The 15,503-nt window shown below is 41.9% G+C and overlaps 1 protein-coding gene across 1 annotated transcript; it reads left to right on the plus strand.

The window, feature by feature from the left end:
• Positions 1 to 4,850: 4,850 nt before the first annotated feature.
• LOC133488975 (kelch-like protein 10) lies at positions 4,851 to 14,857 on the plus strand. Its single transcript, XM_061797557.1, has 5 exons — positions 4,851 to 5,027; positions 8,771 to 9,254; positions 10,518 to 11,129; positions 11,198 to 11,347; positions 14,498 to 14,857. The coding sequence occupies exons 1-5, from the start codon at positions 4,876 to 4,878 to the stop codon at positions 14,855 to 14,857; spliced, it is 1,758 nt and encodes a 585-aa protein (XP_061653541.1). The 5' UTR covers positions 4,851 to 4,875.
• The last annotated feature ends 646 nt before the right edge of the window (positions 14,858 to 15,503 follow it).

Consider the following 15,503-nt stretch of genomic DNA (forward strand, 5'->3'; position numbering starts at 1 on the left):
CTGCTTATCCTCACTAGGGTCGCCGGCGTGCTGGAGCCTATCCCAGCTATCTTCGGGCGAGAGGCGGGGTAAACCCTGAACTGGTCGCCAGCCAATCGCAGGGCACATATAAACAAACACACATTCGCACTCACATTCACACCTACGGGCAATTTAGAGTCCTCAGTCAACCTTCCACGCATGTTTTTGGGATGTGGGAGGAAACCGGAGTCCCTGGAGAAAACCCATGCAGGCACGGGCAGAACATGCAAACCCCACACAGGCGAGGACGGATTTGAACCCGGGTCCTCATCACTGAGGCGGATGGGCTAAACAGTCAGCCCGTCCACCGTGCCACTGATAAAAGACAGAATTACGTATTCATGTTCAAGAGCCAAAATAAGTAATTTAAACCCAGCATCCCCAGAGGCCCACATCGCAGATCCACAAGGATAGAGGTTCAAGTACATGCAAGTGACCCTATGGTGTGCACAGGATTCTAAAATGAGAAGATATGATTTGGTCACATTAAAGTACATTTACATTACACATTATATTTCTGTATGACATTCTTTCCCAGGCAAACAAGAATCAAGCTTCAAGGTTCATCATTTTAATGAAAGGTGACCAGTTTTTCGCTGTACAGGCGTACAATGCCAAAGAACACAAGTGTCTGGAGAGTTTTCAGGACAATGAGTGCATATATTTGATTTTGAATAGCCCATTTCATGCATACTATATTGCGTAATATGTGATCTATGGAGTACTTTCGACTGGATTAGCTGTAAATTACTGTTTTTTGACATTGAGAATGTATTTCTGCAGATTTGCGCATAGTAATCATTGTCAGTAGACACTGAGAGGTCTTTTTCCCATTTTGCGATTGGTAAGTATTGAATTAGTACTTAATTTAATTAATTTTTCTACTTTTGAAAATATTTTTTGCTACGTGAGAGTAGTTCCATGATTTTATGAACAAGTACAGGTAGTTCTAAAGTAATCACGTGTGTTGAGAATCTTTTTAGGATTGCTGTTCTTGTTTAATATTATTGAAGGAAGTTACCACCTCTAATTTGAAATTCTTGGAATAAGCTTTCACATGACTGCGTTATTTTTGAATAAGTGATGTAGGCAGTCAATGATATTTCATAGGTGCATCGCATTTGTGGCACATTCAAATTTGGTTAGACTACCAGTGGTCAGGCGGCACGGTGGGCGACTGGTTAGAGCGTCAGCCTCACAGTTCTGAGGACCCGGGTTCAATCCCCGGTCCCGCCTGTGTAGAGTTTGCGTGTTCTCCCCGTGCCTGCGTGGGTTTTCTCCGGGCACTCCGGTTTCCTCCCACATCCCAAAAAACATGCATTAATTGGAGACTCTAAATTGCCCATAGGTGTGGATGTGAGTGCGAATGGTTGTTTGTTTGTATGTGCCCTGCGATTGGCTGGCAACCAGTTCAGGGTGTACCCCGCCTCCTGCCCGATGATAGCTGGGATAGGCTCCAGCACGCCCGCGACCCTAGTGAGGAGAAGCGGCTCAGAAAATGGATGGATGGATACCAGTGGTCATTAAACGTGAATCTGTCATGACCGGAACAGAGGATAGGACCCAAAAATGCACGACTCCAAAACAAATGGACAGTTTCCAAAAAGAGAGGTTTAATAGACGGGCATCGGTCGGTACACAGGCAGGCAATCCAAGAAAGGCAACAGTATCCAAAAACATGAGGCAAAGAGGCAAGGTCGATAATCGGAACAGGGTCAAGTCTTACTGTGAGTCTGGGACGTGGAAACAAGGAATGCTGGAACGCGACGACAAGGTACAATGAACTGGCAACGAGAGGGAATGAGACACGAGGTTAAATACAATAGGTAATTAGGGTGAACGAGGCACAGGTGGTGAAGATGCTCACAGGAGCAGGTGTGTGTGAAACAGGGGGGAAGACAAAACCCGGAACACACACACATGAGAGAAACAACTGAAACCTGCTACCATGTGCTTCCCATGTGCTGCAGTATTTTGTTACTCTCAAAATCGGGATTGTGCAAGACTGGGGAGGAATATGGTGCTGACTGAGATTGTGTGGTTTCTAGACTTTTCCACCAGGCTGATAAAGTGGTGGCAATAATCGGATTCTTAACACAATTGTAGCATTAGAGACTTGTGCTGATAAATGGGAGGTCTGAAAGTTTGGTGCTATTGCTGTCTGTCTGTTCTTGTTCCAGCCAAGATTGTTGTTCTATATTTGGATGCAACCATTTAATGAGGTACTGTATTTGGCTAGCTAAGTAAACGTGTATGACATTCTGTTTTACCTTTCTAAAGAGTAGATAGGCTATTTCTATTTTTCTTATTTTTAGAATGAAAATTAAAAATGGCAGAGTCTCGCATTTGGAATCATTTTAACTTGCGTTTGAATGGGATCATTGAAAATAAATAGTTCATTTGAGGTAATGTTTTAATTTTTACCGTAGCTATCACCCTAAAAGTGAGATGGGAAGGCTGTTCCAACGTTTTAAATCACAAATTTTTTCAGTCGAGGTACGTGATTTAAATTATTTAATTCTGTAAATTTTGCTGAGATATGAATGCCTAGATATTTGATATTCCCTGTTGGAATAGGAAAGTTTGGATTTTGGTCTACAGGATTCAATGAGTTAGTCATTTTAGGGATTATTGTTGATTTTGATCAATTGATAGCATATTCTGATAATTGCGAAAGTCTCAATGAGGTTAAAAACTATTTGAAGTGAGGACTTGGGTTTTTGTAAATAAAAAAGGATATCATCTGCGTCAAGATTGAGTTTGTGTTCTGACACGGGAGTGCAGATACCTTTAAAACTAGTGTTCTGCCGTATCGATAAATAGTGCAAATAGCAGGGGTGAGCGTGGGCATCTTTGTCTAGTTCCTCTTTGTAAAGTGACCATTCGTGAAGTGAGCCCCATTTGTGGTGACAGTTGCTTTGGTTGAATTGTATAACGTTGCGATCCAGTGAACATATGAATCACCGAAGCCATATTTGTGAAGTACTGCAAAAAGAAAAGACCAGTTAAATTTGTCAAAAGCTTTTTCTACGTCAAGGGACAAGACACGCTGAGACATACTGATTAGGTTTAGGTTTATGTAGCTCTGTCCTTGAATAAAACCTGTTTGCTCACAATGTATTATCGGTGGGAGAATTTTTTCCAGTCTTGTTGGCTAAAGCCTTAAAATGATTTTGATGTCCGTATTAATGAGTGACAGCGGACCGTAATTAGCTGGATGAGTGGGGTCTTTCCCTGGTTTCAGTAGTAGTTTTATTGTGGCTGTGTTCAAATGGCTTCTAATTAGGCCTTTATCTTTTATCTCTGTCACCGTTAGGGTTGAGCATCGAGAATACACAGTGTCCTCGTACATGGAATAATACAGCATCCGGAAAGCAATAACAAAGTAACAGCAGTAACAATAGCAATTATGACTGTAATTACAAGGTGTTTCCATTTTCCAAACCATGCCGTAGCCCAATCTTCCAGGAGGTTGGAAACGCCTGTTGAATCTGCCATTTCAGCAGCCAAAGTTTTTAACCCATGTAGGGCTCTCGTTACTTTTCCATCCGGGGGGTGTTGTTGGGAATAAAAGTACAACATTGCGGACCAAACATTGCACAAACACCATTTTTTTCGGCAAGGATCCTGTCAAGGGCCATGCGGTTCTGAATTGCCATGAGGGAAGTGGGGGCCAATTTTTCAGCTAAGCCTTCAATGGCATCACTGGTTAAGTTTACTGCTCTTTGCAAATGGTATTAAACAAAGATGATCCTATCCACATTCTTATTTGGAGTTACTGGGAACAAAGCAGAGATGATGGGCATATTTTCTATTTTCAAATCCTGCTGCAATCAATCAGTTTGTATTCATTTGGAACTCCTCTGGGCACTCCAATCTGGCGGAGAGGCCTGAATTTTGAGTTGCCCTTGTGATTCTTCTGGTTGTCAAGTTATTTAGGGTAAGTCCATGTGGACAAAGATGGGCCCTCATCCACAAGCCATACGTCAAACACCTTTGGGAAAAACCTTTAGGACATTGTGAGCCAGGCCCTCTCCCAGGTCCAACATCAATGACATCTGATCTATTATGACAAAATATGGTCTATATTCTTTTATTATATTATCCCATAGTTTCTGTCTGATTTTCATTACTTCAATAGTTCTTTGTTCTTGTGTGAGTTTTTCCAAATGTACCTAGTAGCTCTACTAGCCTCCCTTTTCTCTCAAGGACAAGATAACTGTGTGAATAGGTCTTTCTTTCTTCTATCCTCATCTGCTTCCATTTTAGTTTAACTGTGCGTTCTTCCATGTTCTTCAGAGACGGGGAGAAGCATGAAGCAAATGCAGGTTCCTCTCTTGATTGTCCTCTCTCTTTGCAAAGATTTCATTAAAATGACAAAAGACAAGATTGTTTCCTGATTTAATTCCAAAACAGACCCCATAGGGACTGGACTATGGACTCTTCATAGAAGATGTGGATCTGTTCCACAAGGGATTTAGTCAATGATATTTCGTAGGTGCATCGCATTTGTGGCACATTCAAATTTGGTTAGACTACCAGTGGTCATTAAACGTGCAACAACTGCAATGTGCTTCCAATTTTCTAATTCAAATGTGGGTTTCATGGAGGAAAGATGATGTATTTCTTGACATTAAAGTAGCAGCGCTTTGATGATGCAGATGATGTCGCTGCTGATGGCACCCATGGCTTTTGACACAGAATGGCAGCATGATGTAATTCCAGGGACCCCCATCCCAACCCCCTGCCCACCCTTACCTGCCTGCCCCCTCCCCAGGTCCCCCATTGCTTTATGTTAATTCTGCTTAGACTCTGCAGATGCCAGAAGTGTTAAGAAATGGCAACAAATTCAAGATGAGTTATGATGGTAAAATTCCATACAAGTCTGGCTCCGTGTACAACGAACTTCGACTGACCGGTGGACTTAGCGATGCGGTACTCAAGGTTCACAATGTTGAGTTTCATATTCATAAGATTATCCTATGTAACTGCAGTCCATACTTTGGGTGAGTAAATACATTGAATTACTTGTGTTGTGTGTGTGTATTTAGAGGTGGCAAAAGTACTCACTTCACAAGTAGAAGTATAGAAAAGACTGGTGTCAGTAGAAGCACTGATTCAACGCATTTACTTGAGTCCAAAAGTGAAAATGATTTTTTTTAATTGTTAAATTGTATATTTACAGTAAAGAATCATTTATTTGGTAACTGTCACTGTGTAGAATTTTGTTAAGTTTTTTTGTTTATTTGTTACTGTAAATAATACATTCACAGCAAAAAAAAAAAAAAAACCTTATAGTGTTACTTTTGTACTTTTAGTGTCTGCACTTTTTTACTTTTGTGTACACTATTGTGGACAAATGTATAGCATGTATTAATATGTACAGTACATGTATACTTATTGATTTTATTGAACATATAAAAACAAGTCTTTTATAATAACAAAAGTAAATTTGAAAGAAAGGGAAAGAACATCTATACAGTGGATACGGAAAGTACTCAGAGCCCCTTAAATTTTTCACTCGTTTTTATATTGCAGCCATTTGCTAAAACCACTTAAGTTCATTTTTTTTCTCCCACATTAATGTACACACAGCAGCCCATATTGACAGGAAAAAAAGGAATTGTTGAAATTTTTGCAGATTTATTAAAAAAGAAAAACTGAAATATCACACAGCCCTAAGTATTCAGACCCTTTGCTCAGTATTTAGTAGAAGCACCCTTTTGAGCAAATACAGCCATGAGTCTTTTTGGGAATGATGCAACAGGTTTTTCACACCTGGATTTAGGGATCATCTGCCATTCCTCCTTGCAGATCCTCTCCAGTTCTGTCAGGTTGGATGGTGAACGTTGGTGGGCAGCCATTTTCAGGTCTTTCCAGAGATGCTCAATTGGGTTTAAGTCAGGGCTCTGGCTGGGCCATTCAAAAACAGTCACGGAGTTGTTCTGAAGCCACTCCTTCTGTATTTTAGCTGTGTGCTTAGGGCCATTGTCTTTTTTTAAGGTGAACCTTCGGTCCAGTCTGAGGTTCTGAGCACTCTGGAGAAGGTTTTCGTCCAGGATATCCCTGTACTTGGACGCATTCATCTTTTCTTCGATTGCAACCAATCTCCCTGTCCCTGCAGCTGAAAAACACACTTACGGCATGATGCTGCCACCACCACTTCACTTCACTGTTGCGACTGTATTGGACAGGTGAAGAGCAGTGCCTGGTTTTCTCCACACATGCCACTTAGAATTAAGGCCAACAATTTCTATCTTGGTCTCATCAGACCAGAGAATCTTATGTCTCACCATCTTGGAGTCCTTCAGGTGTTTTTTTAGCCAACTCCATGTGGGCTTTCATGTGTCTTCCACTGAGGAGAGGCTTCCGTCGGGCCACTCTGCCATAAAGCCACAACTGGTGGAGTGCTGCAGTGATGGTTGACTTTCTAGGACTTTCTCCCATCTCCCGACTGCATCTCTGGAGCTCAGGCACAGTGATCTTTGGGTTCTTCTTTACCTCTCTCACCAAGGCTCTTCTCCCCCAATTGCTCAGTTTGGCCGGATGGCCAGCTCTAGGACAGGTTCTGATCGTCCCAAGCGTCATCCATTTCAGGATTATGGAGGCCACTGTGCTCTTAGGAACCTTAAGTGCAGCAGAATCTTTTTGTAACCTTGGCCAGATCTGTGCCTTGTCACAATTCTGTCTCAGAGCTCTTCAGGCAGTTCCTTTGACCTCATGATTCTCATTTGCTCTGACATGCACTGTGAGCTGTAGGGTCTTATTTAGACAGGTGTGTGCCTTTCTAATCAAGTCCAATCAGTATAATCAAACACAGCTGGACTCCAATGAAGGTGTAGAACCATCTCAAGGATGATCAGAAGAAATGGACAGCATCTGAGTTCCATATATGAATGTCACAGCAATGGGACTGAATACTTATGGCTGTGTGACATTTCAGTTTTTCTTTTTTAATCAATCAGCAAAAATTTCAACAATTAAGTTTTTTTTCTGCCAATATAGGGAGCTGTGTGTACATTAATGAGGAAACGAATGAACTTAAATGATTTTAACAAATGGCTGCAATATATTTAAATTTAAATAAATTTAAGGAGGTCTGAAAATTTTCCGTACCCACTGTAGATGTCTTTGTTCAGCACAGTTTATATGTTCAAAAGGTAGTAGGAAGAAGTAAAACAAAAAACTGTCCAGTCGTACCCCTTGTTGTCTGTAAATTTTGACTCATCATGTTAGTACTCAATTGCTTCATATACTGTAGTGTATAACAAAAGAAAAGAAAAAACAACATGCCCCTCTATCATTTAACCCTTGTACTCCTACATACACATTTATACATGCATACATTTTCATTCCACTTAAACTAACACATTCAGAAGTTTTGACATTTCTGCAGTTTCTCATATTTACGCCTGAGTTATATATTTTTTATAACTATATTTTTAAACATCTTTTTGAACACAGCGAGTGATTCAGTTTTTAAATTCTGTTTCATAATTGTTCCGTAGATTAACGCCTCTCACCAAGACACACTTGTGAAATATTGGCTGGTTGGTGGGAGGCTCGGCTTAGGGGAGCATTAAGTGGGAGTGATTTTGTGTGTGTGTTCTTGTGGTGTAAAGTGTCTCTGTGTTTAAATGTTTTAGATGCATCTTTAATTATTATTTTGTATGCTGGTTATTGTATGTGTTGAAAGGACCACCTCAGAAATGTGATGATGCATCTAAAGGGGCTATCCTTGAAACAAACAAACAAACAAACAAAAACTTTTCAACTCCTGTTTTAAACACCAGTTGAATCAGTACTTCTACTTCTGTCAAAATATCTGTACTTATGCCTGGTAAACGCTCCTCCATGTCTCTGTAGTTAAATTTGTTTTCTTATGCAGTTTCTCACAAAATTGAGTATGCCCCTCACATATTTGCAACATATATGTTGTTTTCATTCAACAACACTGAAGAAATGATAGTTTGCTATGATGTAAAGTGGCGGGCACGGTGATCAACTGGTTCGAGCGTCTGCCTCACAGTTCTGAGGACCGGGGTTCAATCCCCGGCCCCGGCTGTGTGGAGTTTGCATGTTCTCCCCGTGCCTGCGTGGGTTTTCTCCAGGCACTCCGGTTTCCTCCCACATCCCAAAAACATGCATGCTAGGTTAATTGAAGACTCTGAATTGCCCTTAGGTGTGAATGTGAGTGCGGATGGTTGTTTGTTCGTATGTGCCCTGCGATTGGCTGGCAACCATTTCAGGGTGTACCCCACCTAGTGGCCGATGATAGCTGGGATAGGCTCCAGCACTACCGCGACCCTTGTGAGGATAAGCGGCTCAGAAAATGGATGGATGGATGGATGATGTAAAGTAGTCAGTGTACAGCCTGTATAACACTGTACATTTACTATCCCCTACAAATAAGCCAACACACAGCCATTATGTCTAAGATGATGGCAACAAAAGTGAGTAAACTCTTTGGTGAAAATAGTGAAAAAACATGGGATGGGTGTACTCGCTTTTGGGAGATACTACACCCAAGAGCTCAATCAATCAATGAAGAACTGCAATTGACTCCAATTTTTTTAACATCATGTCGTCATTCGCGTATCTTGGAAAAAGTAATGACCCCATTTCGACCAAGTAAGGTGTAGAAAGTAGAGATATCGGTTTTCAAATGTCAGGGGTAAAAGTACAAAGTCATCAAAAAAATAAATATACAAGCACAGACACCTACCATTGTCTTTATTCTGGTGTTCAGGGCCCTCTTTCTACGATGGTCCACCCCAAACCAGAGGGTCTACCTCATACAAGGTGTTACACCTCACATAATGCAGCTTTTCATTGAGTTTGCATACACCAACTTCGTGTTGGTGACAGAGGACAACGTCAAGGACTTGTTGATCGCTGCCGACAAATTCAACATGACGGCCATCATCCAATCCTGCTGCGTGTTCCTGGCAGAGCAGCTTTGTCCGGAGAACTGCATCGGCATCTGGCAGTTCAGCAAAAACTGCCACACACCGGAGCTGCAGATCAGCGCCTACCAGTACATTCTTTACCACTTTGAGGACGTCGCAGCCTCAGAGGAGTTGCCGCAATTCACCATGCAGGAGTTCTGCGAAATTCTGGACAGAGACGACCTGATTGTGAAGAAGGAGAACACGGTTTACGAGGCCATCCTGCACTGGATTGCACATGCGCCGAGGGAGCGAGGCAGAAACTTGGCAGTGCTCCTGGCGAAAGTAAGCAAGTAACCTTGGAAGTTGTTGAGGCAGCTAGAAATATAGCATACCTGGATCAATTGTCTGTAGATTCTCAGTCTTCTGGGCAATGGCAATCCGTAAAAGTTAAATCAAGGCAAGTAAAACTCTTCTTGGTTGTTGAAGATGTCTCACCTTTAATTGAAAGGGCCTTTTCAGTTCTAAATTTTAGGTGTCTGGTTGATGTGTGTACCTTGAGGGTGATCAGATGAGGATTGTTGCCAGGCGTGGCATGTGAATGACCATTTTGCATAACAACCAGGCGTTCACCTGCCTGGTGGCAAAATGGCTAGTTAGTGGCCACTAACCCGAAAGAGTGAGACAATCTTTGAGGCAGAGCTATTAGGAGACTGTTATAATTCTGGTCTTTGTCCAGAATTCTGGTTTGAAAGAGGTGTGAAACAAGCCATATACAGTATCATACTAGAAAGGTCCTCTCTAAACAGTAGTATTATGCCATCACTTACGTCTGCTGACAACAATGTCCCTACATCTCGATTAAATTTTGTGGATTAATGGATCAATAATCCACAAATGTGAGGCCTTTGGTCAGTAAAGCCATGTTTCCACGAATAGGGTCAATTTACGTTCTGTATTAAAAACTATGGATCAGGCTTGCATTTGTACCACACTGGCAGTATCTACAGTGCTGGACGGATATTTTGGGGATTCTTTACGTTGGAGACAAATAAAAATATGTATCATACCGAACAAAACAAAAAAATACGGCTTGGTAGAAACAAGGCAAACCTACACCAAGCTGGTATTTAGAATCTGAGAACCATTTGAGAATCTGAGAACCATTTGAGAACCATTGTGCATCTCAAACTGCAGTGCCCGGAACCACATGGGTCAAGGAGCTGCAGCTTGGGGTCCGTAAAATAGCCTAGGGCCAATGAAAACCTCTGATATAACTGACATATAACATACATCTGGCTTCGTTGCATGCTCGCAGCATTTCTAGCAAGCAATGGTGGATACATTTTCAACTTAATTAAGGTCATGAATATTTACAGTAGGTTCAAACATAAGTTCAAACATTACGGGTGCACATACTTCTGATTCATTGGCATGAGGATTTAGAGGGTGTCCTTGGAAAAATGATTCCCCTGTAAGAAGTACCTGGATCCAAAATGTTTGACAAACAGTGATCTAGTAAGTACAAGCAGGGGTGAATGAGGTCTGAAAGCTGAGGGACAAAAGGAGTCTCTTAATATCTTAAATATCAGTCTGTCCACTGTGTAGGTCCGTCTCGCTCTGACCAGTGAGGAGTTCATCACCATCAATGTGTTGTCCAATCAGCTGGTGCAGAGCAACAACAAGTGCCTGGACATGGTTGCCTTCGCCACTCGAGTGATCCATCACATGGTGGCAAACTCAGTGTCTGCGTACTGCAACCTGGTGGCCCGTCCTCGCTTGCCTTCCGCCATTCTTCTGGCAATCGGAGGCTGGAGCGGTGCCAACCCGACACAGTGCATTGAGGCGTACGACGTGCATGCTAACTGCTGGGTCAGCTTTATCGAGGAGATGGAACAACCGCGGGCGTACTGTGGTGCTGCCTTTCTCAACGACGCTGTCTACTGCCTCGGTGGATTTGACGGCGCAGAACACTACAACACCGTCAGCCGCTTTGACCTGAACGCACGCACCTGGCAGGAAGTGGCACCCATGCACTCCCGTCGATGCTACGTGAGCGTCACGGTGCTAAACGGGTGCATCTATGCACTAGGAGGCTACGATGGGCGCGTGAGACTAAAGACGGCTGAGTTCTACATGCCTGAGACCAACCAGTGGACTCTTATCGCCAGCATGCATGAACTGAGGAGCGATGCCAGCTGCACCACCCTCAATGACAAGGTAGGTGTCATTAAAGCATCTGTCATGTAGGCTTACTTGCATTCACAAGACCATCCGTTGGATTCCAGATATATATTTGCGGTGGTTTTAATGGAAACGAGCCCTTGCAAACGGCAGAATACTATAGCCCTGACACTAACGAGTGGACCATGATGACGCCGATGAGCAGCCGTCGCAGTGGCATCGGAGTCATTGGGTTCGCAGACCACGTTTATGCAGTAAGTGAAGCATAACAATGACAATGACAGACCTAGGATACAAGGAGAAACTCATAGTTGATCGGAAATGTTTTGGTATAACCCTGTCGGAACTAGGGGAGGTTGTTGGAGACAGGGAAGTCTGGACCAAGAAGAGTCCAGTTGCCTTTATTCAACAAGCAAGAAAGGTTTTTCCATAATGCCATCATCCATTAGTGTGCCCCTATCAACAGCCAGGGCAGTGAGGCATGCCAGTTTTTGCGGATGATGTGGTTCTGATAGCCTCACCAGGCTGGGACCTTCAGAGAATGAAGATACAATCTGAGGCCAATGTTCTTAGGGTAAATTTAGTAGATTGTGCGAAGCACTACCTCAGGTGGACTAGTTTCAGTATCTCAGGGTCATGTTCACTAGTTGGGTAAGGATGGATACATACGTAAGCAAAAGGACAATAATGATGGTACGAAATATTGTAAGAGATATGGCACGGAGTTTGGTCATCTGAGAGAGACTCAAAGTGAGTGGCTGCTCCTCTACACAGGCCTGAGAATTAGGGTCGATCTGCGGTCATGGCTCGAGCTATCAGTCCTATGCCTGTGGACAGTTGATCGCTTAACGGCGCATGGCATTCATCATGATGTGCCATCGTTCACTCTATGCTTGCTTATCGGAATCCGCTCCGCCTGCTTAGACTAAAGACTGGCAACCCCCTATGTGTTATAAATAGCTTCATTGTAATGTCACTTCTGTTTGTTTAAAACTATATCGCGGGCTTACATTTCAAGATTGTATTTACGACTTCGTTTAAGATAATATACATAATTGTACGACATTACCCATTGTCTGACGACCCGGGTTCAAATCCGACCTCCCCTGTGTGGAGTTTGCGTGTTCTCCCCGTGCCTGCGTGGGTTTTCTCCGGGTACACCGGTTTCCACATCCCAAAAACATGCATAGTAGGTTAATTGAAGACTCTAAATTGCCCGTAGGTGTGAATATAAGTGTGAATGTTTGTTTATTTATATGTGCCCTGCGATTGGTTGGCGACCAGTTCAGGGTGTACCCCGCCTCTCGCCCAAAGATAGCTGGGATAGGCTCCAGCACGCACGCGACCCTAGTGAGGATAAGGGGTACAGAAAATGAATGAATGTCCAACTCATGTAAAGAACTCACGTGTTTACGGTAACACAAAAAAATCGTTCTGCAAGTGGCGGCAAAATATAAACATTGTCCTAGCTACGCGACTTTGTTTTTCAATGATTTATAAAGCACAATGGTGAAAGTTCTACAGAAAGGTGATGAGAACTGTGCTAGAGAAATTGATCAAGAAGGTGGTGTCAAACACTGTTTCAAATGGGCTTGGATGGAGAGAAACGTAACTATGAAGTTGCCAGGATTAGAGCAGTCTAGAACGACAACTCTAGGGGAACACATTGGCAAGGTAAGTTTTCCATTTCAAATTCATGTTGCTCTTTAATATTAAAGACTTTTGATTTCGGTATATGTGATTTACTGCATATTTATTGTGTGTCTCTAGATCTAATGAAAATGAGATCAATAATTTGTATTATTTTAACAGATTGACGTATCCGTTAAACTGCTCTGTCAGTTGTGTTCTGAGACCGTGAATTATGCTAGCAGGTGTCCGGACGATAGAAGAACTTTATTTTTTATTTTTAGATGTCTAAAATATTTCTAAAAAGTAAGATATCATAACCACTATTTAAATAAATTAGACCAAACAGGATTCATCTGTATTTTGTATGCAAATTGAAAACATTTTTCATGCCAAAAGGGGGACGCACCTGCCTTTTAAACTCCCCCACACACACTTCCTCTGCGTATTAATCGCTTTGCGATTGATTTTCAGAGTTTTTCCTTCTTTCCCATTCTCAGGCTTATCTATATCCAGGGGTGGGTCGGACATCTGTTTTGAATCCTGAGCATTTCCACCTGGTGGACAGATCTTAGGGCAAATCAAGGGCACACTAGGGAGACTCTGAAAACCTGGCCTCAGAACAATGGGCCTCATTCACTTTGTGTACACAGATTTGTGCTTAATTCTTGGGTACACACGTTTGACGCTTAAATCTGGGATTCATCAATATGTTTGTACTTGTTTTTGTTCGTACTCCGAAAAACATTTTAATCCTCAGATCATGTGTACACACAAACAATCCAGGATCATCTTTCGAAAAAATTTAAAACACACATTTTTAACACAAGATGCAAAACGTATTGGAAATACAGTCGTTGATAAAGAGAATAATAACTAATGATAATAACTCCAACCAGGAATTTGCTCATGAGTTAGCTAATGTCCTGAATAACTGTAAAAAGGACACTTCTCAACACTTTTACCATCATTCCTTCAAGTGCTTGTACAGTATGTGCATTAATGTGTGCCCCACACTACAGCTGTCTGAATGTCGTCCGACGTTGTCACTCAACGAGCAGGAAATGTGATTGTATCAGTTTTTCCAAGGATGCAGTATTCTTTGTAATCCCTATGATCATCTGATTTATCTATTTTTCTGTGATTCTGAATGTGCAAATGTGATTGATCACACACCGCTGCTGCCGTGGTTGAATTGTGACGTACTCCGATCGGCATATGGCTCATACATTTTCTGTCGATTCCAATGCTAATTTCATTAATTTTATTACTACAAATGCATCTTTACTGTACTGTATGTGTTCCTTACTGTGTACTTGCAGTGTTTGTTCATTCTCGGTGCATACATTTTTTTTTTTTGCCACATTCTCTAATTTAACTTGAATTGAAAATGATGAACATGAGTATTTTATATTGTTAGTTTCTGTGTTTAGCAAGCTTGTCGATGATATTGACTTTTTGAAAATAGGACTATGAAAGTTATTAAAGTTTTGGAGCCATAATTGCATTGGCTGTGATCCATCAGCTGGACACCATTTTACAGAGAACTAACTTTTAACTACAGCTTGAAACCCGACTTGAAAACCAGAAGCCTGGCTTGAAACATTAATTTCAAATCACAACCGTTGTTTAGAACCTTAACCCAGGCTTGAAATGCTAATTTTAAGCCCTAACTCAAAACCATAACCCTGACTTTATCTTAACATATACCACATCAGACTGTTAACTCCACATTGTACAGTCTTGTCTGTTCATTATGATTTTTACTCTTGAAGGTTGGTGGCTACGATGGTCAAACACGTCTGACTAGTGCCGAGGCTTACAACCCGCAGACCAACAACTGGATCATTTTGGCCCCCATGGACTGTCCCCGGAGCAACTTTGGCATCGAGGTCATCGAGGACCGCCTCTTTGTGGCCGGGGGTTTCAATGGAGTCTCCACCACCAAGCTGGTAGAATGCTACGACCTCACCACGGGTCTGTGGTCTCCGGCCTGTGACATGCTGATCTCACGAAGTGCATTGACTTGCTGTGTGATGTCGGGATTCTACAACATGGCGCACTATGCCATGCTGCGGAATGATCTACCGCTGCTATTTCTTGAGGATGACATCGACACGGAGGACGACGTCTAGGCCCTTAATAAACCCAGAAACAAACTGAAAATTTACACTTGAAAAACCGTTAAATAAACTTAAAGTTGACCCTGGAAAAAAACAAGAAAAAAAAATATTTATTCATGTTTTTATAGCGTATATTGGGTTTTGGAGAAAAGCGTAGTTAATCTGAAAAAGGAATACGGTGTAATTCGACATACGTCGACGGTTACAATCAAACTACCTTTGTCTCGTATAGAGGACCACATCTCTTTTTATTCGTACATTTTAGGAAAAAGCAACTAAAAACCTTGATCAATCACGGTATTTTAGAAGGCTCGCTACATGGATTAAAATAGTTCTCGATTACAGCGGTTTTACTATTTCACTCAAACACAACAAGCACAACAGGAAGTGGAATTTTAGAGAAAATGTTATTAAATCTACAGGAGGAAACTACAGAGGGAACAATGAAGAGGGACTTTAATACAAAACGATACAGATAAACATTCGTAAAGAAGGGTGAACTCGAGATATAAGTGTGGGATGAAGATGTCCGATGAGAGATGTGAGAGTTGGGAATTTCTGTGATCATTAGTATAAGCCCAATTATAATTATGCACCAATTTGTACTTGGTAATCAGCAAGTTGTACTCACATTCCGAAGAACAAAATTTAGGCAGGC

Source organism: Phyllopteryx taeniolatus, chromosome 14, assembly GCF_024500385.1.
Source record: "Phyllopteryx taeniolatus isolate TA_2022b chromosome 14, UOR_Ptae_1.2, whole genome shotgun sequence".
NCBI lineage: Eukaryota > Metazoa > Chordata > Actinopteri > Syngnathiformes > Syngnathidae > Phyllopteryx > Phyllopteryx taeniolatus.